The 27,754-nt window shown below is 41.3% G+C and overlaps 2 protein-coding genes across 2 annotated transcripts; one reads left to right on the top strand and one right to left on the bottom strand.

Moving 5' to 3' along the window:
• The first annotated feature begins 105 nt into the window (after positions 1-105).
• LOC144661509 (arylsulfatase B-like) lies at positions 106-27,549 on the top strand. The gene is made up of 7 exons (XM_078522296.1): positions 106-411; positions 8,719-8,805; positions 9,130-9,341; positions 12,623-12,834; positions 13,426-13,646; positions 26,078-26,388; positions 27,256-27,549. Exons 1-7 carry the CDS (start codon positions 123-125, stop codon positions 27,472-27,474), a joined length of 1,551 nt encoding a protein of 516 aa, XP_078378422.1. The 5' UTR covers positions 106-122; the 3' UTR covers positions 27,475-27,549.
• Positions 17,297-18,497, bottom strand: LOC144661571 (uncharacterized). The gene is made up of 2 exons (XM_078522379.1): positions 18,062-18,497; positions 17,297-17,801 (listed from the first exon to the last, which is right to left on the bottom strand). The coding sequence occupies exons 1-2, from the start codon at positions 18,344-18,346 to the stop codon at positions 17,424-17,426; spliced, it is 663 nt and encodes a 220-aa protein (XP_078378505.1). The 5' UTR covers positions 18,347-18,497; the 3' UTR covers positions 17,297-17,423.
• Positions 27,550-27,754: the final 205 nt, after the last annotated feature.

Genomic DNA, 27,754 nt, shown 5'->3' with positions numbered 1-27,754 from the left:
TAGGTTTGAGAGCGTTACTCTGTGGTTAGATGGTAACAAAACTAGCGTGATGTGTCAGGAAAGTGTGACTTGTTCGAGACTGGTTACCAGTCACGCTATTAGTCATCACCGACATCCCGAACATGGCGGCCTCAAACAATCTTCGTGTACTACTGCCTCTAGTATGCAGTTTAATCGCGCTGTTTTGTCGTGTTGTCAGCGCAGGTAGAGGAGCTTCACCACCTCACATATTGCTTTTAGTAGCGGACGACCTTGGCTGGAGTGATGTTGGATTTCAAGGCTCAAAAATCCAAACTCCAAACATTGACAAACTGGCTTCAGAAGGTGTCGTGCTTGACAACTATTACGTTCTTCCGATTTGTTCTCCAACAAGAAGTGCTTTGCTAACGGGATTATACCCGATCCATACTGGTGAGTTTGTCATTAAACAAATTTACAGCTGCAGGTTGTATTACAACGCCTGCAGTGACTTAAAATACGTATAGTACAGGGGCAACAGGGGGAGAGTTGAAAACACTGACCCCCGATCCGCGGACTACCCACTGACCCCCCACTCCGCGGATCACCTACGGACTACTCCGCGGACTACCCTTACGGAGTACCCCTACGGAGTACCCTATAGAATGAAACGAATTTATGTTTACGGGGGAAAGAGACAAGAGAAATCTACCTGTGCCACTTGCACGATCGATCAAAACAGCCGCCATCTTGTTTACCTCGATCCAGTCCTTCTTGTTACAAACTCAAACGGGACTTCATCGGCTAGTACTAAAACCAGGAACGCCGGAATACTAAAACCCGGAACAGATAAAATGTATATCGTGTAACCCTTACAAATATAAAGAGCTAACCGTAAACAGGCTAACCGAAGTTCATAGTAGGCTAACCGGTGAATAGTAGGCTAACCGAGGTGAATAGTAGGCTAACCGCAGTGCATAGTAGGCTTGCTATTCACTCCGGTTAGCATACTATTCACCTCGGTTAGCCTACTATGAACTTCGATTAGCCTACTATTCATCGGTAAACATACTATGAACTTCGGTTAGCCTGTTTACGGTTAGCTCTTTATATTTGTAAGGGTTACACGATATATTTTATCTGTTCCTATTCCGGCGTTCCGGCGTTCCGGCGTTCCCGATTTTAGTACTAGGCTAGTCCCGTTAGGACTGGATCGAGGTAAACAAGATGGCGGCTGTTTCGATCGCTCGTGCAAGTGGCACAGGTAGGTTTCTCCTGTGTTTTTTTTCCCGTAAACATAAATTCGTTTCATTTTATAGGGTACTCCGTAGGGGTACTCCGTAAGGGTAGTCCGCGGAGTAGTCCGTAGGTGATCCGCGGAGTGGGGGGTCAGTGGGTAGTCCGCGGATCGGGGGTCAGTGTTTTCAACTCTCCCGGCAACAGGGGGTGTGGGCTCCTACCTGGACCGTCCGATAATTGAATGGGTGGGGAACCTCATGCACGCATGCTTTGTTATCCAGATTATGTTAGCCCTTTGTTGCGAAGATAGACAGGCATCTTGAAATAACACAACTTTAATCCACTAAAGACACTAAACTTGTCTTGTTTTTTAACATCATGGCTCAACATGGCCGGAAAACTACTCGACTAGAAACCTTACACCTCACCGCATGCACATCCAATCTTTTGACATATGTCACTCAAATAACACAACGTCACGGTCACGCTTAAGTCACGCTTTCCTCCTGAACATTCCCCCTCCCCGCACTGAGGGGACCGCAGTGTGTATAACACGAAAAAATGTAACAATAAATGTTTTCAACTGAAAGTTTCCTAATGTTCTACGAGAGTGGTACCAATTTATGAATTGGTCGCACCACAGTCTTCTCTCCGCACTGAACCTTTGCGACTCGAGAATGTCCATCTCTCCCTGGATAGGTTTCAATGATACGGCTCAATGGCCACTTCCCCCGTGGCAGCTTTGGATCCAGAACCAGCACAACGTCTCCTTCCTTAAGGTCCTTGACAACTTCGGTCCACTTTGGACGAGTGTTTAACATGGGTAAGTACTCCTTTAACCACCTGGACCACACTCGAGAGATCAGCTCTTGAACCTTGCGCCACCTCTTCCGTGGGTTGAATCTCGTAGTATCGACACTCTCTGGCGCGAACTGTCCACCCATCTGCCCGTACAAGAAGTGATTGGGTGTCAACGGCACATCATCTTTAACATTTGCTGACTGATAGGTGAGTGGCCTAGAGTTAAGCAAACTCTCGGCACCTGTGACGACTGTGATTAGTTCCTCATCTGTGACATCACTGCTACTCAGCACAGCATAAATCGCCTTCTTGGCTGCCTTCACCATAATCTCATGGGCCCCACCAAAATGAGGACCTCCTGGGGGGTTAAACTTCCACTTTATCCCCGTCTGTGCAGTCGTTCGCTGAATCTTGTCCTTGTCTAATTGACCCACAAGTTCCTTAAGTTCATTTACTGCTCCAACAAAGTTAGTGCCATTATCACTAACCATTTCCTTGGGAACTCCTCTCCTACTGGTGAATCTGGTAAATGCATTTAGAAAACTATCTGTGTCGAGCCCCCACGCCACTTCGAGATGAACAGCACGAGTTGAAAAGCATGTAAATACACACAACCACCTCTTTAACCGATGACGCCCACGCCCTTGTATAGTGGTGAACGGGCCTGCGTAATCCACCGCTGTCTGGTCAAATGCCCGAAATGTGAAGCGCAGCCTTACTTGTGGCAATGGACCCATTATCTGTGTGGCTGGTTTGTTCCTTCGTCTCTTGCACTCGTTGCATTCATTCTCCCACGCTCTTATTTCCTCTCGGGCTGCGACAATCCAGAATCTTCCACTAATCTGTGATAACACAAAATTTGTCCCAGCACTGTGGTTAGACAACTCATGGTAATACTTGACTATCAGCTTTGTCACCCACTGACCCCTTGCTAGTATTACAGGAAACCGGACATCGTAAGGAAGACATTCAGCAAATTGAAGTCGACCCCCCCACACCGCATTACACCTTGATCATCCAACCAGGGACATAACTTGCCCAGTGAACTCTTCTTAGGAATTTCCTTTCCCCTCAGCAATGCCTCATATTCTTCAGGAAATGCCTCCAACTGTGCTCGACTAATGATTTCCTCCTCGGCATCTTCAATTTCTTCTGGCAACAGTTCCTGCCCATTCACCCTGTCCTTTGGGTTACGCATATTGTAGACGACTCGCCACACCCTGGCTTGTAGCCGTACCAACCGTATCCAGCTTGAAAAACGGGTGGTTTCAAGCCTCCAATCCTCACACTTCCCTTTTTTCTCTTCTCTATTCGTCAGACTCTGTACACGACTGGTAAGAACACTTGCAACATCTTCTACCTCTTCCTTGCGATTTGACGTCTTCATTTCTGGCAACGAAGTGGGACGACTCCTAAGATCCATCTTAGGCCAACTTTGCTTATCCTTTGACAGTAACCACTCTGGTCCATGCCACCAAAGTGAGTTCTCCATTAGTTCCTCTGGTGTTGCCCCTCTTGTACATAGATCAGCTGGGTTTTCTCCTGTGGCTACATGTTGCCACTGCGATGGCTCGGTCAACATCTGTATCTCCCCGATGCGATTGGCAATGAAAGGACGAAAGTTCCGCCCATGACCCCTAATCCACCACAACACGTCCATACTGTCAGAGTAAAATGTTACAGTTTGCATGGGAAGTCCAAGTACATGCGCTAAACGTTGTGTCAAGCGCAAACCAAGTACAGCTCCCATAAGTTCCAGGCGAGGCACAGTCACTGGCTTTAATGGTGCTACCTTGCACTTTGAAGCAATTAACCGACTTGTAGTGGTAGCATCATTGTATACACACTGTAAGTATACAACAGTCCCATAAGCTTGTAATGAAGCATCGACAAATGTAACAACTCTCTTAGCAACTACTTCCTTTGCTTCACGAAGACACCTAGGCACCTTCACATTACCCAGGCTCTTAAGCTGCTCATACCAGCTCCCAATTCTACTCGCGATTTCGTCATGTATGACATCATCCCAGTCATATCCCCGCGACCACAGTTCCTGAAGCAGAATCTTAGCTTTGACGACAAAAGGGCTGACAAACCCAAGTGGGTCAAATATCGTAGCCACCTTCCTCAGTACATCTCGCTTTGTCGGCTGAATCTCCGTAGGTACCTCTACAGTCGAAATAGTAAATGTGTCCTCTGTACTATTCCAGGCAATACCAAGTGTCTTAACAACAGGTTCTTGCCCCTCAGTGATCTGCAACTCAGTCGCTCTGTCAGCTTCAGGCGTGGCTGCAACAACCTCTGGAGAATTGGATATCCACTTCCTTGCCTGCATGCCTGCTGTTCCCCACAGACTGTCCAGCTCTTTGTACAACTGAATACCCTCCTGTACAGTTTCCACACTATCAATCGAGTCATCCATGTAAGTTGATTTGAGTACAGTTTCAGCGGCCATTGGATACACATCCTGGTGCCTTCTAGCATTCTCTTGAGCGACAAACTGCGCCTCCATTGGTGCAGAGTTCTTACCAAATACTACTCTACTGAACTCATAGACATCAGGTTCACGACTGGAATCGAGGTCTCTCCATAATATTCGAAAATAAGGACGATCTCCCTCTTCGATCTCCACTTGCAAATACATTTCCTTAATGTCACAGGCTAAAGCTACAGGGTTCCTCCTGAACCGAATAAGCACATCAAACAAATCCTTCTGCAACTTAGGACCTGCACAAATGACATCATTCAACGAAACCCCATCTGTTTTCGCAGAACAGTCAAACACAATGCGTACTTTAGTGGTAGTTTTGTCCATGCGGACGACTGGAAAGTGAGGCAAGTACCAAACTTCCGGTGGCGATGGTTCATCTGGTTTAACTCTTCTCAAGTACCCCTTCTCAACATAACCCTTGATAACTTGAGAGTACTCTGTCCCAAGAGCACAGTCCTTCTTCAATTTATTTTCTGTGTTGCACAACCGAGATAATGCTGTCTGACAATTATCAGGTAACCGAGGTTTATCCTCCTTCCACGGTACACCCACTTTGTATCCTTTCCCAGTGTAACGAATTGATCCCTTAAGTTTCTCCAACACTTCATTCTCCTCTTCAGTAAGAATCACAGTGTCATGCCCCTCGATGCCACAGTTTTCTATCTCCCAAAATCCCTTTAAAGTACGATCAATGTCACAACAAACACCATCAACGCTGACATTGGGCTCCCGGGCAAACAAAGTGCGACTAACATGTGCCCTTGCTCCTGTCCACTGCTTTCCTTCTGGTGATCCAATGCATGTCCAACCCAAAGGTCCAAGGCGAGCAACTGGGCCTCCTTCCTCACCACGTATATCGGCTCTAGAATAATGCAGCTCTGCATTGTCCACACCTATTAACAAATCCACAAGTCCATCTTGAGCAGGCTCAGCAAAGTCACATTCCGTAAGATAAGGCCATCTGTCCTTACTTTGTTTCCAGTTCTCTACCTTGTAGTTTCCAGTTACCCTTTTAGGGCAAGTCTTTACTTTAATATCCTTACTAAACTCCCCATCAAGGCTCTCAATTGTCACATCTAATGGCATTGATTGAAATGTTTCCACTTCATTGTTCAAAACATTAACTGTAACTGTCTGGTATCTCTCCTTGAGACCAAGAACACCTGCGACTTCTTCGTTAAGAAAAGTCTCGTTAGAACCATCATCCAAAATAGCATTCACCTTTACTTTGCGATCATTTGCCTTCAACCACACTGGCACTGTACGAAGGGAAAGGGCCTCGGTTGCTGTCTCCTGCTTGGCGGTCGATGTGTGTGTACGAGTAGGTGCCCCCTCCCGTGAAGTCACCACTCTCCCATCCTTTGTATTATCCTGTGCGAAGCCATGCAACAAGTAATGGTGATTTCGTGTGCAACCGTTAATGTTACATGGTCGAGTCTTGGTACAAGCTCTTCCTTCATGATCACTTGCCAGGCAACGAAAACAAAGCCGTTTTTCCTTTGCGATATTCCAACGCTCTTTCACTTCCAGATTCTGAAAGCGTCTGCAGCTCCACACTCCATGGTATCCTTTACAGTATGCACATGGTGGCTTGCTTCTCAGAAAGGGTGTTTCTTTACCAAAGTTACCATTTCCACCGAAAAAACTCCTGCTTCCACGACCTCTATCACCATGCTTACCACCATCCGCAGCACCTCCAACAGGCTCAGCCTCAATGCCATGTGCCATTTCCACTGCCTCGACTCGGACCCTCACTTCCTCCTTCAACCAATCCCTCAAGGTTAACACCGACTTGTCTTTCTTATGTTCTCTCAACCAGCGACTGTAACTTTCAACCTGACTGTCGGCCAACTTCTTAACTAACAAACTGTGCAGTGTACCATCACCAAGCTCTCCACCACGCCCTTCTGCCTGCAACTTAACAACTGCTATTCGAACAAGATCAGCAAACCGCTCAAAAGATTGGACATCAGCACTCTTCAATGGGGGCATCTTTTCGATCTGGTCCATGTATGCCTGTAGCTTTCTTCGCTCTCCACCAAACTTCGACTGAAGAATATCTTTAGCTTCATTATACTCGGGTTCTGAAACCCCTAGACCCCTAATGGCCTCAAGGGCAGTTCCTGTAAGACTCTGTCTCAATCTTGCCATTTTAATAGTTGACGGCTCCCCTCCCTGGTCGACAAGACTCAAAAACATCTCCCAGAAATCTTCGAATTTACTTTTCTCACCATTAAACACTGGCACTTTTAAAGGCTTAAGTCGCTGACTACAGTTACCTTGGTTTTGAGAACCTGACAAGTGGCTGTAAGCAGGCGAATGTCCTGACGGAGGAGGTAAATTCATCAAAGGAGTTTGCGGCAATGCCTCTTTACTTGCGTCCACGTGTTTCTTCTCCAGGATTTCCTTCGCCACACGTTCGGCCTTTTCGATGGCATTGTTTATTTCGTTCTCCACAGCTTCTATTTCTTCCGCGACCGACTTTTTGTTGTCGTTGTAGCTCGTCCATGACAGCAAGGCATGCTTCTAGTACCTTCCATAAAGTGTTAATTTCGTTTTGAATCAACTCGGGATCTTCGCCACTCGCGCAAAGCCTTTCCACATTGTGTCGCGTTTTCGTAAGTGTAGTCTTTCTGTTCCTCTTTTCCCGTTTAAGTTCTATAATTCGCTCTTCATTATCGTCAACTTCTTCTGACTCTCCTGGGGGCGGCATTATCGTGCGACGTAAAACAAAACCCTTAACACACGCTCTACAACCTCGAAGACCTTCTTGTTGATTTGATTTCCTTACGAACGACTCCGACGAATAATTGTACGTCAAGATAATAAACAACCACAAAACCGTGAAACGAAAATACATGCGAAGCGATAAGAATAACAAACGTTGACCTCAACTTTCCTGAACTTTTACCACCGAAAACAGTCCAAATCCTGTACGAAGTTCCACAAGCGAACGCAAAATCCAAAATGGCAAATCGAGACGATGCGATGCGATGCGATGCGAATAAATCAACCTTGAGCTCCCCTTGAGCAAGACAATTCCTCGAATTTCCACTAGCTCATGTCTCCCGTCGTGGTCGCCAAAAAATGTTGCGAAGATAGACAGGCATCTTGAAATAACACAACTTTAATCCACTAAAGACACTAAACTTGTCTTGTTTTTTAACATCATGGCTCAATATGGCCGGAAAACTACTCGACTAGAAACCTTACACCTCACCGCATGCACATCCAATCTTTTGACATATGTCACTCAAATAACACAACGTCACGGTCACGCTTAAGTCACGCTTTCCTCCTGAACACCCTTTGTGAGCATTTTCTTTGTATTTCTTTGGAGATTTTCCAATTTTACACACTCTGAGTGTTAAAAATGAGATATATATAAGTTAGAAAAGAGAGGTTAATTTGTAGGCCTCTTTAGGGATTACAACTCAGATTCGGCGTGTCGGTAGCTAGACTGTGTTTCGGAGAAACTACTCCACATACGAGGTCATCATCTCATTTACAATATCTACCTGTATTGCTAGGCATTTATAGTGACTGCCTATAGCAACAATTTGTTATATACAATATCTACACTGAAGGCCTTACATTCCAAGGATATCAAGTAAACAAATCAGCACATAATTATAATTCTGATAATGTGGAGACATAAGAAACTGCTAACTGAGTTCAAAGAAATTATATTGACACTGATTTTGAAATACGTATATGTATTGTATGTGCATTTACATGCAGGTCAGGTCTGCCGAGTGCTGATACTAAAGAACCTACATTTTAGGCTTAACCAAAGCCTCATACTGACCTTATGCAAAAAATAATGGTTGTCATTCATTTCCTTTGTTTGGTCAAGTTTCTGAAAATGCTGATGGCGACACTTGAAAATATATGAAATTATATGCTAAACTGAGAAGTTTCAGTGCTTTTGGTTAAAAGGTTGCAGATTTGTGACTCATTCAATTTTAAGAGATTTGTATGGAAAGAGCCACCCTGGCCTGCCTAGCCTTGTTTTCATGTTTTTGGCGGTATAAATGTCTCTGTAACTTTCCATAAGATAAAACTATAGCCTTGAAACTTCATTCATTGATTTTCTTTGACTTGATCTTTCAGTAAAAGTGATTAAATTTTGTTGATTGTTGATTCGTCTGAGAGACAAAAATTAATGGCAGCCATTTTTGCATTTATTTTTTACATAAAGAAGTTTTCATTTCATTGTGACACTGTAGGAATGCAACATTTGACACCACTTCCAACAAGCCCTTATGGATTGCCACTCAACTTAACCACGTTACCTCAGAAGCTTAAAGAATCAGGTACTTTAATTACTGTGACAAGGTTTACTTTAGTGAATTTACCCTGCAAGGGGGAGCACATCCCCTATATTATTACTTCAGGATGTGGGTGAGACCTTGGTTTAGCACCAAAAAAACCATGTGATTATACAAACTCAAAGCATTACCTCAACACTCCCCCAACTCTCACTCTCTTCCCCCCTTCCCCCCCCCCCCCCCATACACTTAATTTTTATTTACATTAATTTTTTGACAAATTTCCTGAAAATTAGTTAGGACCCCTTGTGAAACATCATCGCTTCTGCATGCATCGCATGCCATTTATTATCTTTTTGTAATTTGAAGGTTATGCAACTCACATGATTGGTAAATGGCATCTGGGCTACAACAAGTGGGACTATACACCTACGTATCGTGGGTTTGATACATTTTATGGCTTTTATAATGGAATGGAAGACCACTTCACTCACAAGATACTGAATATATTGGATTTCCGAGACAACAAGAAACCAGTGAGAGATCTGGATGGAAAATTTGCTACATTTGCTTATGCAGAGGTAAATACTGAAATAACCTGATATTTGTCCATGTCTGTTTTGAGAAGCAAACAATTTTCTAAGAGCAAAGTTTAAGAAAAAATGTGAGCTTCTAGGAACAGATAATGTCCAGGGACAATTATTTTTCTTATCTATACATATATTTTTGAAGCCAAGTGGAGATTGTTGTGATTATTGTCTTTCATATATTTTTACATAAGTTCACCCTTTGCACATGGGCATATAATTATATTATTTGAATATATAAATACAACCCTTTGACATGTTTAAGCCTAAAATTTGACAAGCATAGTATTAAAGGCAGTTGGATATGAATGTTTGGTTACTTCTCCTATGCCATTAAATTTTCTTGGGGTTCAAGCATTTTTCCTGGTTTTGTCCTTATTTATTTTGGAAAAAGCAAAAACATACCTCAAGTCAACATAAGGTGGTTATTGCTTGACCTTCAGGCAGCTGTAACTGACCTATTCCAAGGAGAGTATTAATGCAATCAGTAAGTGAAAGATTACATGCAGCTTTATGTACATAACCCCCAGCACGCATTACATGCCTATGAGGGTTATTATATTTGTCAGCACTCAAAATAATTTTCCAGTCTGACTGTTGTCGGTCATGATGACCAGCCAAGAGGGTTTTTATCTCGATCACGTCTCATTTCTGACCAGTCAAAATATTGAAAAAAGACATTTTAAACTTAATTACTACCAGTCACTAATCGTCTTCGCATGGTAGAAAAAGACCCGCTATTTCTTCACTGTTTTGGTTGCAAATTTCTTGAACAGTTGGTTTCTTGATGTCCTTGTAAGATGTGATAGTGACAGCAACCCTCCAAGTTTATTATTTTCTTAGTGGCCATTTGGCCACCAACTGCTCAAGTTTGGTTGCCAGTGAAAAATTTTAGTCGCTAAATTAAATCCCTCTTCTCAATTTAGGTTGCCAATCTGGCGATTTCAGTTCCAATTTAGTCGCCAGCTCCAAAATTTTAGTCGCCATGGCGACTAAAATGGTCTTAACTTGGAGGGTTGGGTCAGTAAATTAACTGATGCAAAACTCGAACATCTCCCACGTTGTTTTCCTTGAATCAAATGCATGGATACCAAGCTTCGAATGCTCTTCCGAGCACGTTCACGAATGTTCTTTTAGTTGACATGAAAAGTCCACATAAAATTATATTGGCTTGACCGGAACTACATGGGTCAAAAACTAGGGAAAAGAGATGCATTATGTTTTACTGAATAGAAATGACATTTATGCTATGTGTATTTCGGAATAGGAATAAAGGTGACACATGGAGAGTTTGCTCTGATATATCTATCACACTTGATGAAATAAAAATGCAACAGAGTTATCAAAAGACTTATTCTTTATAATTTTATGTGAATCCTTTTTTTCAATTTTGATCTTGTAAACTTAAGGTGCAGTTTGTGATGCTTTATCTGCAAATGTTTATGTATAGGCATACTGGCACCTTCGGACCTGGCCATGGGGGGGGGAGGAGGGGGTGGTTATAATTAGAGCCCTTATTGCCCCAAAAAAAGACAGGCGTTGAAAGCCAAATAATTGAAGAAAAAGGATACAGTGCTTGCTTAATTTGCTCAAAGGCAAGATGTCAATGCACTGTATTGTTTTTCTTCTGAAATTTTCTGTTGATCCACTCTAGTTCAGCAAAAATTGAAGTATTTTTGGGAGCCAATTTACATTGTTTTTGTGTCATTTTGAAAGTTATGCAAAAGCATATTATGTAACATTCAGGGGTAAATGGATTAAAACACTCCATTGAAAGTTTTGACCAAGTGCTTATAACATAACATTTGAGTCAAAAGCATTAAACTTCATCACATTTGTAACAACTTTGTTTCAAGTTCTCACACTGGATCCACACTTAAGCTATATGCAAAAGCCACTTGCTGCAGGTTGCTCTCACCATTTTCTTACTCATTTGAAAATGATTGCAACTGAATCAAACTGAGACGTCACACAGAATTTGCGAGAATTGAAAGCAGATAAATGAGAAATTTAGACCTAGAACCACAAAGTTTGGTATTTTACCAATACTTTTTTGTTGTTGCAATTCGTTTTGAGATTTGCTGAATTATTGTTTATTTTTTTCTCAAGGCTTGCTGCCTGAATTCCAACCATTTTGCCCAAAAAATTTTGGTGTTGCGGGGGCTGCAGCACCTCTTGTTCCCCCGCATCCTACGCCTATGTGTTAACGGTCATAGAATTTAAGCTGGTATAAAGATGTCAAAATGACCGGCAAACCAAAACTTTGTCCGGACAAATTGTCATCTTGACCAGACATTGTCCGTTGTCCCGCTGTTATTTTGAGAAATGAGAAAAAAAAATTTTCCAAACCAAAATTATTTTAAGAATTGCTGGCATTTCTAAACAAACATCGAATATTATTATTGGGTTATTCAAGTAAATAGAGATATTCGTCCATTCACCGGTTGCATGAGGTTTTCTGTTTCAATATTTCTTACTTCCGGGCTGAGCCAAAATTTTTCTAAGTGTCGAGAACATAGCGATTTTATGGTATACCGAAGTTCAGATATTTCGTCAACTAGAAAACCAAAATAATTTTTGGAATTGCTTGACATTTCTTAACAAACATCTGATACTCTCAAGAAGTTTCAGTGGATATTCTGTGAAAATTTCCCTGCCGGTTGTCTGTAAACAAGCTCATAGTGTGAGAAGAAGGCTCAGCTACCAAATTGAGCCTGGTTTCCAAGCTCCCCAAGAAAGTAATCCCCAAAAAAAATTTGCCATGCAACACTGTGCACGCCATATAATGGAAACCATTGCAGTGTTTACTCAAGGAGAATTGCATTTTGGGATACTAATCGTCGATTAGCAAGACAATGCAAGTGGTTTTACACCAAGTACTAACCGTTAATCGGCGATTAACTAATCGCGCCTCTAATCAGGCTTTGAACAATGTTCTCAATTCCACCAATTTAGTAACCTGGTGTTAGTGATTTTAATCGACGATTAGGCCTAATCGTTGGTTAGTTTAATCGGAGTTTTGAACAACCAGGCCCAGTTTTGTTTATGAGTGCAGCCTAGAAACTAATCTCAAAAGTAAGAGGCCAACATTTTTATTTTTGGACACCACTAGACTAATATAATTAGCAGTGAAACATTCTTTGAAATTACTAGCAAAAAAGCTGTGCAGGTTATTAAACTTTTGATTCTAAATAATTTACCTTCAAGGGCATTCAAACAACTGGGGCATGGAAATTAAACAACCTGACACTTTTATCATAATTTTATTTTTGCAGCGAGCAGAGGAAATCATCAAGTCACATAACTCTTCAAATCCCTTATTCTTGTATATGGCATTCCAAAATGTCCATATTCCGGTGCAAGCCCCCCAGAAATATGTAGACAAATACAGTTTCATTGAGGATGAAACACGCAGAACTTATGCTGGAATGGTGGACATCATGGACGAGGCCATTGGCAACATCACAGAGGCTATGAAAAATGCTGGGTATGCAAAATTACTTGCAGGGCTCGAAACCAACGGTAGCCAACTAGTCACAGGCTTGTACAAAATTAATGCAGTTTCGGCTAGTAGGTTCTGGGCTTCACTAGCCAAAATGGCTAGTTAAAATTTCAGGAATTTGATTGGAAGACGGAAAACCATACATCGATATCGACTCCAAGAGAACAGAACTCACAAGTACACTGCCATCACATATAAAATTATCCAAGTCAAGACTTGGACAAGCTGAAATAACCAAAAAGCAACTTAAAATTAACCCTAATGATAATAACAGAGCCAGTAAAGACGGCAAAGTGCTTCTTTGCAAACCTAAGTGAGCTTGGAATTCGGGCTAGTAGAAAATTGGTTTTGGATAGTGAAATCAAAGCTGTCACTAGCCAAGAAGCTAGCTAGCAAAAAAGTTAGTCTCGAGCCCTTGGCTTTGTTATTAATGTAAATATTATTTTACTTGGTGATTTGTGATAATTTGTGTGGTCAATCTTGTGTTTCGATGAAGTACGTAAGTTGATCAAACAGTTTATATTGTGCATATAAAATATTGTTTAATTAACTGTCAAATCATTTTAAGTTTTGCAGGTTGTGGGAGGACACCCTAACTATTTTTACAACAGATAATGGGGGATGGCATAACCATGGTGGATTTAACTGGCCGCTCCGTGGAGAGAAGACTACTTTATGGGAGGGAGGGGTTAGAGGAGTCAGTTTTGTTCATGGGAACATGCTTGGTAGATCAGGAGTCAAATGTGAAGGCCTGTTGCATGTTACAGACTGGTATCCAACATTGGTAAATCTTGCAGGTACTGTTGGTTTGATCTTGGATTTGCTTCTGTTCAAAATTGAAATGCTGTGAGCTGAATTAAAGGTGGTGATTATTCCACCCCCATGTCTTGTTTCTACAGTATGTTGCCCCCTCCCATCCCAAAAATTTCTGGGGATATTTTGGATGGGGTTTCTGGAACCCTTACCCTATTCTAGCCCATGTTAAGCTGCATTTTGCAACCCTGTTCTAGACTACATGTACATGGCAAAATCCCTAGCATAGCCTACGCAAACTTGCTACAGGTGTCATATTATTCAAAAACTATCACTAATGTACTCATTTCCTAATTATTTGTTTTTCCATTTAAGAGGTTCTTACACAGTATTTCACTTGTGTCAACTTTTAGTCTAGTTCTAGTTTGTTTTGATTAAACTTAACACTCCACAGGATATATAATTAAATTCCAGTATAAATTTAAACTGCTGTGGTAGATACTTATTCTATAATCCAGGGCCATCAGTGTTCAAAATACTGGATAAGCTCACTTGCCGGCATATTGCTAGGATTTATACTGTCCCTGACAAGGAACCATCCAATTATTTCCGTAAATTGGCAGCACATGGACCTTAAGGCGCACACATTTTGCACTTAGTGCAGCTTTTACGGCCTTGCCTAGCCTGTGAAGCTAGCCAAAAAGCTTTGTTGAAGCACGCGCGAGCGGCGAGAAAATCAGACCGCGTTCAATTTGGCACCATTATTTCCCAAATTGGGAAGGATGCGTAGTCCTATTACGTAATGATACACTTATAATACTGCTACTACAAATACTCACATTTCATTGATGAAAGCAGATCAGTTTCCCCCAAATTGTGTCGATACGTACAGTGTAGACTAGCTATTAGATAGCGAAGCGCTAGCGAAGATTTTTGTCTTGTCTTGCTCAGAGTTTCCCGCCAAAAAAGACGCGGCTGCACAGATTCCTATTCGTTCCCAGTCTCTTTCATTACTCGCGACACGGAGTTACTCACCGGCTCAGTCAGGTAGCATAGTAACTCCAAAACGTCGGCGCTTTCTTGGTGTTGCGGATCACCAAATGACGTCACCTTTATCATTCCACACTCTCTTACAGTTATCACCAATCGTTACAAAATCACCACTAAAAATCTGTCGGTACCGACAGACCGACAGTTTTTGACTTAATTATTTGAGCCATCATATACGTGAACCGACAGACCGACAGACCGACAACCGACAAAATGTGTCGGTCAATTTGTCGGTACCGACAGACCGACAGTTTTTTGAATAAATCATTTAAGCCTTCATATACGTGGCCCGATAGACCGACAGACCGACAGACCGACAACCGACAAAAAGTGTCGGTCAATTTGTCGGTACCGACAGTTTTTTGAATAACTTATTTAAGCCTTCATATACGTGAACCGACAGACCGACAACCGACAAAATGTGTCGGTCAATTTGTCGGTACCGACAGACCGACAGTTTTTTGAATAACTTATTTAAGCCTTCATATACGTGAACCGACAGACCGACAACCGACAAAACTTGTCGGTCAATTTGTCGGTACCGACAGACCGACAGTTTTTTGAATAACTTATTTAAGCCTTCATATACGTGAACCGACAGACCGACAACCGACAAAATGTGTCGGTCAATTTGTAGGTGCCGACAAACCGACAGTTTTTTGAATAAATTAATTATTATTTGAGTCATCGTGCACGTAAACCGATGGACTGATAGTCGACCGACATATTGGCTTTTTTGTCAATAGCGTCTCCCCCTTCACCCAAGATTAAAAGGTTCTCGCACGCTTTGTTTTTTCCACTCGTGAGGAATATGTACTTTTTATCAAAAATGTATGTTATACAGGGTAGAAGCCAGTATTAACATTGAAATCTTTTTCTGCCTCCGACAACAATTCAAACTGTCCACTTTGAGTCAATATAATCTATTTTTTCACTCAGTTTACAACTTCAACATAGTTTTCTTAGCAACAACTTACATCAGATTGTTAAACTACTTATTACAGACTACTACTTTTTCTCAACGTAGTACAGGACAACTCGGATTAATATTAATCCGCGGATTATAATAATAATAGATTATAATAAGATTATTATAATCCAGTAATAGATTATTATAATCCAGTAATAGATTATTATAATCCAGTAATAGATTATTATAATCCAGTAATATATTATTATAATCCAGTAATAGATTAAGGCACGGCAAAAAATTGGAAGGATTAGATTATTATTAATATTATAATCCGGATTAATATTAATCTCTATTATAATCTTGATAAAATTCCTTGAATGTTCGGATAACAGATATGTCTATTTGACTATCTGACAGATATGTATATGACAAACACACAGCAGACTTACAACACAGGACTGACAGAACATAAGTCACTTATCACGTCCGTCAATTGTAAATAAAGGTGACGGGCCTAAACAACTCCTACGTTCGTGACATTTGTACTGTACCTTTGCCGTTCTATGTTAAGTTCGGTCTTTCGACCTTATTTGCTTCTGACTTCTTTCTGAGGGTACTGTTTTTATTTGGAGGCATTATGTATTGAATAGAGCCGTAAGCTTGTGGCCAAGGAAGTGTCTAGAGGTCATTAGTCCGCGCTGCGTGGTTTCCGTTTACAAGTAGAGTTGAATGACACCTCTAAATCTGTACTCTGCCACATGTTGTGCTAGTTCAGTTTGTTTTTGGCTCAAGTCCATTTGCAAGATATGCTTTAGGCTCTCAAAATGTTCGCTCTTGAAGGACAAGATATGAAATGTTACGTGAAAATGTAAACTACTTGCATTTTATTGACGCCGGGCCCGGTATTTTAATCAATATTGTTGCAAGATGTATTGTCTTATCACGGATTATCTTGGTCCGGCTTCGCCAGAGACTGTTTCAGCTTTACTATGAAAAAGCTGAAAGTTGGTTTCAGAGAGACACTCTGTGTTGTAAAGGCTATGCTTCTTGCATTATTTTGATCGAGCGCTCTGTCTTTTTAGCTCGATGTTTAGGATTTTTTACCTCCCTTGTTCGTTGCGTTGCGTTGGCACCACATGATTCAAATATAGATTTGAAATCTTTCACGTGCAAGTCTGTTGACTATTTTGCGTTTTGTATATGCCAGCATATGGTTCAGTTCGGAAGCTTTGGACTAGGATTGAGTTGCTGAGATTTATTATTAAGATTAATATTAATCCGATTAATATTAATCTTACATAAGATTAATATTAATCCTAATGGATTAAGGCACGGCTCAAACCTCAGTAATAGATTATAATAATCTATTACTGGATTATAATAATCTATAACTGGATTATAATAATCTATTACTGGATTATAATAATCATTAGGATTAATATTAATCCGATTAATATTAATCCGAGTTGTCCTGTTTCCTTAGCAACAACTTATTACAGACTGTTAAACTACTCATTACAGACTACTACTTTTTCTCAACGTAGTTCTCTTAGCAACAACTTATTACAGACTGTTCAACTACTTATTACAGACTGTTCAGTTCTTTTTCTCAACGTAGTTTTCTTAGCAACAACTTATTGCAAACTGTTTCTTTTTCTTAAGATAAACGGTGTCAGCATACCCGCTTACGATACACAGTGTAACAATACTTTTTGGGTGAATTCATTCACGGAAAGGCATAACACTCCTAGTGATAATGAAAAAAGCCGATTTCAAGATAAGTGTAATATCAATTTACTTTTCACTTCTAATATTTTTTTCCTTTTTCTGAAGGTGCCACGTGATCGCTCGAATGTAATTACTCGCTTTCTTCCTGCCCCTCGGTTACTAGCCGGCGGAAAATAGCGGCTTCTGCTTTTGGGAGCATGTTATCTTCACTGTTAAACTGCTCGGTGTAGGCTTCCACGTCTACCAGGTCATTTGCATCCGGCAGCCTATCGGGGGAAACTTTGCAAAAAACCTTTTGCACGGCTCCCCTGCTGTGCAGAGTTCCAAATCCGAGTTCCTGAAGGGACTGCATTTCAGCTACCAAGTTTTCTGTTGATCGTATTCCTCGAGGCAGTCTTCGGATTAAATTCCTGGGCTTAACATATGGCCCAGGGTGCAGCAAGATCCTCCTCTTCAGCTCCTCGGGGCAATCCTGGAGTCTCTCGTCTTCCTTAAGCGTATTACAGCACTAAATAAAAAAGAAGTTTAATTTAGCCTCTATTTTCAGTAAAGACTATATATTGCATTGAGAATAGAGAAATATGACACTCACTCAACGCGGTTTCTAAATGTTATTACAGTCAGACAAGTATGTATAATAATGTTCGAACCCATTCAAATTTTGTTGAATGTTTGTGTACTTAGTTAAAGGCTATTTAATATTAGCCTCGAAATTTGATTTGTGTCTGGGCTTCCTATTAAACGGTGGTATTCTACGATTGCACATACCTTTTCATAACAAGCTCTTTGGGCTGCAAAATATTTTGTCAGCTCAACAGCTTGCGTCATAGTTTCCGCGCTGATCACCATTGGTACCGTTGTCGGGATCTTTCCAGAAATCTCCTCTCCAAGAGCGAAGTACAACACATGTAAGTTTAACGCCAACCTGAGTACAGTCTTCTTATCCTTCGACAAGTTCTCGTGAGTCCCTTTTCTTTCTTTCCACTGTTCATTTAGCTTATCCGCTATCTCATTTGCGAACTTCCGGTACACGTCTTTTGCCTCCACAGACATTGTATATTCCCTTACTGAAGCTTTGTGAAAAGCTTCAGTAAAGGAATATACACGTGAAAGCTTGACGTTGCTGTACGAATCAGATAGAAGTTCATTCCATTCGTCTATTTCTTCTTCGTGCAAGGCAACAGAGGGCGGCGTAGAAAGTAGGAGTCGGTCGGGGAATCCGTCGTTTCGGCTGGTTAAGTTAAGGTAAGTCTCTATAAAAGGCTCCGGTTGGCTGTAACCCCCGATGATCTGACGCAGGGGTTTTCAACTTCCATACGGTCACTGTTTCCGGTCACTTTTGACCACATGGTGCCATCATGGAGGCGACAAAACAATTGCCGCTCACCAGCTCCCTCAACCTGCTTCTTCAGAACGCTTTCTAGAAACATCCCAAGCTCTGAACTAATGAGTAGGGCGACTCCACCATGGCGCTCGTTCGACAGGTGGTCAAACAGGCCAGCCTGGGTGTAGCGGTCCACTATCAAATCGCGGAGCCTACATTCGTCAAGTGGCTGAGAAACCACGTCAAAGGCTGCTGATTTCCCAGCCCCTGGATCTGCGAGACACACGCTGTAAAGGATTGCACATTCTCTGTAGGTGGGCCTTACGATCAATTTCGTTTTTCCACCCAGGAGACCGGGGAAAACAGCAAGGAGTCCCATAAAAATCTGCTCAGGAGAGCTTGACACACTGTGTCCCTGAACTTCCAGAAAATCCGCAATAGCCGGAGGAGCAACTGACTGCCAGTTTATGGCGCCAACCTTTTGGGCCTGGAGAATTGTTTCGTTAAGCTGCGCATTCACATTTCCCATACGGGGACGTTTAGAAGGACGCATCCTACCCAACTGAAAAAAAAGTGCAACCAAAGTTACTAGCGTGACAGGGAGCGTGACGTATACAAGAATGCAGTTCGTTTCAAATTTTCCTTCGCACAGTATTCATCCTCTGCTATATCCGAATATTTGTTTGATATTTTTTCGTTAAAAACGTAAACAACTTAATCGGAATACTCTGCTATTTAGCATCTCCTTGTAAACCTAGGTTAACAATATCACGAGTGTCGTCTTTCAGAGCTAACGAGTAGGTAACGTGCAAGAATAATCTTTCTTCGGCTCGCGGAGTTATTATATTGCATAGTATACACCATTGACCAGTTAAACTCCTGTAACATCTTGTCTTGCTTATTTCTTGTATTCTTACCTTTGCTCTAGTCTTGTCACCGAGCCGAATGTACACTGAGAAACGAAATAAAGCGCCCAATACGAGCTCACACTGAAACTAAAAAGCCAGCAGCTCAAAGCACATCAGAAGAACGAAGCATTCAAAAAAGTGCGCCAAAAGTGATTCGGGACAATTGAAAGGCAGTTAACCAATGAATGTCAAGAATTCAAACCATACCAGTCTTCCCGTGTATGCATATCAGGGACAATATTCATTGGGGGGGGGGGGGGGGTACTGGAACTGAAATTTGGGAGAAACAGCACCGCGTTGACAAGTGTTCTTGGAAGTCATTTTTAAAGTTTATTTGATCAAATCGTACCTACATAACCTTCGTTAAAAAAGCAAAACACGGTTTGAAATTTTTTATTGTTTGCAAAAAATCCTGAACTTTCCGCTGCAAATCGAATAGGCAACGGAAGTTTGAAAATTTTGTACCAGTTGTTAGTTTCGCTCATTTCCATCCATCATCGTATCAGTGGCGATCAGTGGCACACACTAACGGGAAGCCAACTGTAAACTATTAAGGCTATCTCTTTAGGTTGGTTGGTTGAAAAAACTGAAAACACTTACCACTATGCAGTGGTCATCATAACAGGGTTTTTTTTTTCACAAATGTTCACTTCATTTAAAGCATGTTCATTTCATGTTCATTTCACCCTTTGCGGTTTCATGCCTGCCGCTGAATCAACCAATCACGAGCAACTGTTCTCACGCTGTATTCCTCTTTGACCTTTAATATTTGATTTGGTTCCTTTGGCACTGGAAAGTAAAATGTGTCCTTTTGGTAAAGTCTCGTGGAAATGAAACGTTTTGTTTGGCAAGAGTTCGTCATATCACGTGAATGAGGCGCCATATATGATGTTGAGAATCAATCAGTTTGCCTTTGCTGTGCTATCGCTGTTTGTCATTCCAGTAGCGCTGGGCGTCGATGACAAAATCTCCAAGTACATTCAGAATGTGATCGAACTGCACTCTTCCACTCAGTTTGGGCCATACCCACTACCACTGCTAAGAAGTTGCGTTCCTGTGTCATCAGAAAATCGTGAAGATGTACTGTTGTGTAATTATCCTGTTATACTTATATGGCAACCGGAGGTTCAGTTTCACTGGATTTTTCCCCATGGACTGAAATGCGGCGAGCAAAACTGTGGTGGGACTCTAAAAGCGACCTTTTGGAATGATGGCTCTAGTGAAAGAAAGAATCCGAGAACTATTCATCATTGTGAAGAAATTTGCCTTATTGTTACTAGAAACTATGCATGCGGAAAAAATTCAAAGCATTGTTTTGGAGGAACACATCCGTCAATTTTGAAACAATTTCCTGATACAACTTTAATACCGTTTGTACTTTTACATAAAGCTGGAGTAACTAGAGATCTTTTATTCCAAATTCCGAAGCTTGTTATTGCAGGAATGTCGTTTCTAGAAATAGAACTGTTTTTAACAGAATTGCGGAGAGAACGGTACTTTTATCGCTATTTAGCAGAATTCTCAAGACAAAGCGACAAAGACATCACACTCGAATACGTTGACATTCCACTGAGTAATGATGTGCTTACTCATTTCTACATTGAATACTTTAGAGAGAACGAAGAGTATTTCAATAGAAAAATGAGCGACTTGACCGCCACATGGCTATCCTGCGACCACACATTTAAGGTTGCTAGTAACATTGGTTTGCTGCGTGGTGGAAAATGGATGAAGCAGTATGATTCTCTTTTTGCGGTGATGAACGAATTGGGTCAAGTCGTCACATGGCAATTCGTTTATGGTCAGTCATATTCAACGATAGAAACGTTATTGACTTCTTTAAAGAGCAGACTGGACAAAAAAGGGTGTACCTTACAAGGAATATGTATTGACAACTGTTGCCACTGGCGAAAAAAGCTGCAGCAAACGTTTGGCCCTGGTATACAAGTAAAACTGGACATTTTTCATGCCGTTCAAAGGATTGGACTTGCCATGTCCAAGAAACACTCCTTTCACTGGAGATGTTTAAAGGACTTTTCACAGATATTTAGGCAAGCTGGAGACAATCGTGATGAACGACGTCAAGCAACACCCTCCTCGCCTGACATTATTCAGCGTAACTTAAATGAATTTCTCAGTAAGTGGAAAACCGTTAAGTACAAGGATATACCTGTTCTAACAGAAAAAAACACTCAAAGAAATTACCAAGCTGGAAAAGCACATAGAAAAAGGGTGTCTCTCTTATATTCCCAGTAGTATAGGAACCAACAAAAATGAAAATATGCACAGGTGAGTTTCAACTAAAACTTGCTAACCCTTTTAGAGCTACTGAGTTGATATTTCCCCTCGGTATATTTTTTCTCTCTTTTGAGTTAAAAAAAGAAAAATACGGCTAATTCTCCCTATCCCCGGTTGAAGGCCTATCTACCTGTAGCCAAAAATACACCCGACTATAAGCCAAGGAAAGCAAAGGAATTTGATCTATTATGGAGTTTAAAGGCTTAATTGAATACTAGTAAATAAAGAAGGTATTTTGACGGATTAACACCGCCGTAACTCATTTCAAAATTCCAAAGTATACCACGGGAAAGCTTTGTGTAAAAAGACCCGCTTATAGGCTTTCGAGCGGATATGAAATCAACAACAACAAATCTTTATTTGCATGACTATAAATACCTTACGAAGTTGAACAACATAACTGAGTACTAGGCTATAAGCGAATTTTTGCGGTATTTTATGCCAGTACATTGACGAAAGTGTTTTTGTGATATACAGATCTCTTAACAAGGACTTAAAGAAAAATAGAATTGGAGTGATGCTCGCCTTGGCTATTTTGTCGCAGTTCTTCCACTCTTGGAATCAACGTAAATCCCATACCACGCATGCTTCAAAGGGACTTATACCCCCTACTATTTCCCCAACTGAAAGGAAAGCACGTGGAAAGAGTCTGCATACCGAGAATGATGGAGAAACCTTTGGTATTGGAATTGATCGAAAAAATGTAACCGGGGAGAACGAAGCAAAAGCATTTCAATCAACCGAGTGCAACTCGGGAGATGTCATGAACATTCTCTTCCATATAAGAGAACAGAATTCTTCACATAACAGAGACGAAAGTGAACCATGTCAGGCACCTCTACAGCACAGTGTCCCCCTCGACGAAGAGTACCTGACTGATATTTTGTACCGAAGCGTGTGCATGTTAAGGATAGGAGAGACAATTTCTAATCTGTCGAAGTCCAACTCTTTTAAGTTTCGTGATCTAGGCTTTATGGACGACGTCTTAAAAACACTGCATGCTTCAGGTAATGATGAAAACTAGGAAAATGAACACCAGAGAAGGCTGGATTCTGTTTTAAAGAGTTATGGATTTTTAAGGCGTCCAGTTCAGGGCGATGGAGATTGCCTTTTAACAGCTTCGTTTCTCCAACTGCCACGGCTTTTGCACTCAGATGTGCTGTTAAATCATCTCAGTCGCATTGGTTTGACGCCGAGTACAGATTCGTCACAAACAGTACTCAAATTGAGAAAACTTATCGTGGCCGAATGGCTGGAAAATGAAGATTATTATGGATTGCGAAATCTCTGTTTGAACGAACAGGACATTATTTCCTATGAGGAAAATGGAGTTTCTGGTGGAGCGCTAGGGGACGCCATGCCACTTGCTCTTGCAAATGTATTACAGCTTCCTATCGTATTGTTTACTTCTATCGAAAATTTTCCGGTCGTCGTTGTGAGCCCAAGACAGCAAGTTCCAGATGCACAACCGTTGTATCTAGCATATCAACAACAAGGGCCAGGGCATTATGACATTGCCGAATTTCAGCAGGTGACGACAGGCAGTTCCACTGAACAACTGCAAGTGGCAGAAGGAGAAGACACAACGCCCCTAAACACTTATAGCTGTCGTTGTGGACAAGGCAGGGATAGAAAAGACTTGTCCAAAAATCGATGCCAGATCCCCTCTGGCAAATATTCTTGCCGCTGCGAATGTTTTAACAACAAGGTGGCATGCTCTTCTTCGTGTCAGTGCAAAAACTGCAGCAATATTTACGGACAGAGGCCAGAAAAAAAAGCGGGAGACTTAAAGCAAGCAAGGAAAAGGGCAAGGCATGATGCCCAGTTGAACAAACAAACCTCTCTTTTCTTTATGACACAGCGAGGAGAAAGGGTGAGGGAAGGCGGCTGGACAAACATGGAACATTGTGTTTTTGTTCATTCGTTAAGATACATAGAAGAAACAGAGGGGTATACCATTAAAGCGCTGTATCATGTCTATAACACACTGGTCAAGCTAATTGAAGAAAGAACGGAGTTTGGTAGTATACGTTTGGTAAAGAAAACGGAAAAGGAACTGGCGGCAAAATACAGCCAGCACTGTAAAGAGGCTGCCCTTATTGAATCGTTAATGAAGTGATGCGCCTATTTACAATTTGTTGGCAAAGGGACAGAATTAAAGACCTTTGGCCGTCTCTTTGGAAATATTTCAAACTGTCGTTTCCAAACTTGCGTTTACTGTACAGTTTAAAAGGACGAGGAGCCTGTATTAAATGCATCTGTGGAATACATAACCGGCGATGTAACAAACTGTTTACTACATTAAAGCGGTTGATAATTATATCAAAAGACGAGGAGCCTTATAAATATCTGAAACAAACCGGCGATGAACAAACTGTTTACAATTAAAGCGGTTGATAATTATATAAAGTTGGATTTTTCATGTGTTGCAGTATGCGTACTTTGCTCTATAGTTAGAGACGTCGACTTAATGCTACACACATGTTGTTGGTGGTGTGTTACTGTAAAGAAAAAATTCTACGGATTGTAGGAAAAAGTTTTTATTTGGTGTTGAGTTACTGTAAAGCGCTTCCCGCATATTTTGTTTCTCTTTTTGAGCGTACGAAATAAATCATGTTCAGTCTTTCAGCCGTGTGCTATGATTTTGTTGTCCAGGGCGGTAACAATTTACTGAGGGAGAATAAAAAGGGCCCTGACAAATTCAACGAAATATTGTGTCGATTTGTCGGTCAATTGTTTTGGCTACACGTGCACGATGACTCAAACTAATTGAGTAAAACTGTCGGTTTGTCGGTACCGACAAATTGACCGACACATTTTGTCGGTCTGTCGGTTATAAACCAAAAAAAATAATATATTTAAAAAAATGTCGGTTTGTCGGCACCGACAAACTACCGACACATTTTGTCGGTCCGGCTGTCGGTTCACGTATATGAAGGCTTAAATAAGTTATTCAAAAAACTGTCGGTCTGTCGGCACCGACAAATTGACCGACAAATTTTGTCGGTTGTCGGTCTGTCGGTTCACGTATATGAAGGCTTAAATAAAATAAGTTATTCAAAAAACTGTCGGTCTGTCGGTACCGACAAATTGACCGACACATTTTGTCGGTTGCCGGTCTGTCGGTTCACGTATATGAAGGCTTAAATAAGTTATTCAAAAAACTGTCGGTACCGACAAATTGACCGACACTTTTTGTCGGTTGTCGGTCTGTCGGTCTGTCGGTCTATCGGGCCACGTATATGAAGGCTTAAATGATTTATTCAAAAAACTGTCGGTCTGTCGGTACCGACAAATTGACCGACACATTTTGTCGGTTGTCGGTCTGTCGGTCTGTCGGTTCACGTATATGATGGCTCAAATAATTAAGTCAAAAACTGTCGGTCTGTCGGTACCGACAGATTTTTAGTGGTGATTTTGTAACGATTGGTGATAACTGTAAGAGAGTGTGGAATGATAAAGGTGACATCATTTGGTGATCCGCAACACCAAGAAAGCGCCAAAACGTCACTTACGCCTAACTTTCTGAGTAGAAGCAGGAAACAGGAGGGAGGGGTGCTTTTGTAAAGAATTTTGCTGTTTCCAGCGTGATGTTAAGTTGTATGAAAAGAGGGCTGCGTTCGTTCAAACATTCAAACTCATTACCGCAATATGGAAACGAGGATGGATCACGGGTTATTAAAAGAATCTATTTAGAAAGAGAACGCATTGCATTTTCACTCGTGAAATTCGTCGATGTGTTCATATTTGAGGGCCTCCCAGGGTTTTAGGGAACTAGGGAACTTGTCATTAATCTTTTTTGGTGAACACGGGAACAAAATTAAAGGAATATATGGCTAGGATGGAATGGAATATATGGCCAACACGGGGACAAAAGCATGTTTCAGGGAACAGGGAACACCAAAATCGAAGAAATACTTTTTGGGAACACAAGGAAAATTTTGTTGGGAACAAGGGAAAATGGACCCTTCCCCCCCCCCCCTTTACCCCCGGGAGGCTCTCATATTTCTTATTACTGTAGAACTATTGTAATCGGTCAGTTTGTTGTTGAAACAGTTGGGGATTAATTACGATTTAATTTGTTGTACTTGTAAACAGATCGGACTGTTAATCTATTGCGTCCGGTGCGTGCTATTTCGGACCTATTTCGCGATTTTCACAGTGTGTATTGTATAAATTCCAACTCACTTCCTCCATTACAGACCATTACTACATAGCACTAGAAGTTAATTACCGGGTCTTCTTTTTCAATAGGTGGTACTCAAGATCACGCACCGTCACCACTGGATGGTATGAATGTATGGAACACCATTTCCCATGGTGAGCCGTCACCAAGGAAGGAGATCCTTCTCAATATCGACATGCGCCAAAGCGCAGATGTTGATCTGAGCAAGATTTCTGTCTATGAAGGGATTGCTTTGAGAGCAGGCGACATGAAACTTCTCATGTATGTGGATAATGCCAGTTGGTATAAACCTCCAGAACTTGGTGGGAAGCCAGACAAAGAAAAAGGCATACCTCATGGAGAAAATAGTAAACTGGATTGGCTCATGTCTGCAACTAAGGTACGTTGGTTGGCAGGGCAATCAAAATATTCTTGGGGTAACCAACCTTATTATAGGAAATAAATTAACGCTCCCGTAAATTAAGGTGGTTGACCGACATTGACGCGACTTAAGGGGAGAGGCCCGGACCCCACCTTATTTTTAGGCCAAATAGAGGCCCGTAGGGCAGAGAAAAATTATTTTTGAGAGCCCCCCCCCCCCCCCCCCTCTTATTCCAGGGTCTGGATGATGATCGGGGTCCTCACTTATTTGAAGTTCTGGATCCGCCAATGTGAAATTAACGCGAATTCGAGGGTATATTTGTTATAAATAAAGGAAGCGAGGGACGGGGCAGATTTTCAAAATGAAGGAAATTAACGCGATTTTTGATGTCTAAGATATTTTGGCTGTTGTACCACTCTTCTAAAAGCAAGAATGAACTGGAAATATTGCAGATGACATATTTTTAAGGCTTTTATAATGTTAAAGAATGGAAACTGGTGCACAGAAAAGAGAAGTTTTTTGCTTCCTAGTTTCTTGTGTTCGGACAATATCAATATCCACACCTGGTATTTGGAATGAAATTAATGTCGCAGAAATAAACACATTAAGTAACGCCAGAAGTACATGATTATGTACTTCTGGTAACGCTCACAAAAATAGCGCGACTTAAAATAACGCGAATTTGAGAATTCGCGTTACTTTCATGGCGCGTACGTGCAAGCAAGGTGTCTAAGGTTCAACCTCGGTTCCGAGAGTCGTCTCTCTTCCTCCCTGCGAGAGAACCCTGGGAACCTGGTCCACTGAGATCTGGAATAGCCCCAATTCTTGTATTATTTGCTAATTGATGGTTGCAAACATTTAAACTGCTGTCGCCTTTATATTCAGGACTCTAAAAAACTTTTGGATGTTGCTCTGTACAACATTACCGCTGACCCAACAGAACACGAAGACCTCAGTGAGAAGCTTCCAGACGTAGTAAAGGCACTAAAAGAGAGAGTGCAGTACTACATGAAGGGAGTCGTGCCTTCACTTTTCAGGCCGGTTGATCCTAGGGCATTAATAAAAGCAGAACTGGAAGGCATCTGGACTCCTTGGGAGGAATAGAGGCAACTTTGCCACAGATACTATTTTTGATTCTATATAAACTGTCTGGTGCACTGAAAGGGGGCCCTGATTGGTTGTAATAAATGTGGGATACTTAAGCCGCCGCCATGAATAATTTTATAATAAAAATTCTTAATTCTTAAGTTGTGTTTGAATAAGTTTTTACCCCAGAAAAATGAATGTATGAATTTCTTATTGAACTTGTTTTTGTTCATGGTGTTTTTAATAATCAGTAGATAGTGCGCGGTTAGGTTAATAGAACATAAAATACACCAGAAAA

This window comes from Oculina patagonica, chromosome 1, assembly GCF_052425735.1.
Source record: "Oculina patagonica isolate OP01 chromosome 1, crgOcupat, whole genome shotgun sequence".
In the NCBI taxonomy this organism is placed as follows: domain Eukaryota; kingdom Metazoa; phylum Cnidaria; class Anthozoa; order Scleractinia; family Oculinidae; genus Oculina; species Oculina patagonica.
This window is presented reverse-complemented; position numbering and strand designations above follow the sequence as displayed.

Bases quoted from the DNA above. Each gene is read 5' to 3' on its own strand.
- LOC144661509 (XM_078522296.1), top strand. From the start codon at position 123: ATGGCGGCCTCAAACAATCTTCGTGTACTACTGCCTCTAGTATGCAGT. The intron at 8,806-9,129 runs GTACTTTAATTA...TGTAATTTGAAG, and splicing joins TCAGAAGCTTAAAGAATCAG to GTTATGCAACTCACATGATT. The intron at 12,835-13,425 runs GTATGCAAAATT...TAAGTTTTGCAG, and splicing joins GAGGCTATGAAAAATGCTGG to GTTGTGGGAGGACACCCTAA.
- LOC144661571 (XM_078522379.1), bottom strand. From the start codon at position 18,346: ATGTCTGTGGAGGCAAAAGACGTGTACCGGAAGTTCGCAAATGAGATA. The intron at 17,802-18,061 runs GTATGTGCAATC...TTTTTTATTTAG, and splicing joins AAAGAGCTTGTTATGAAAAG to TGCTGTAATACGCTTAAGGA.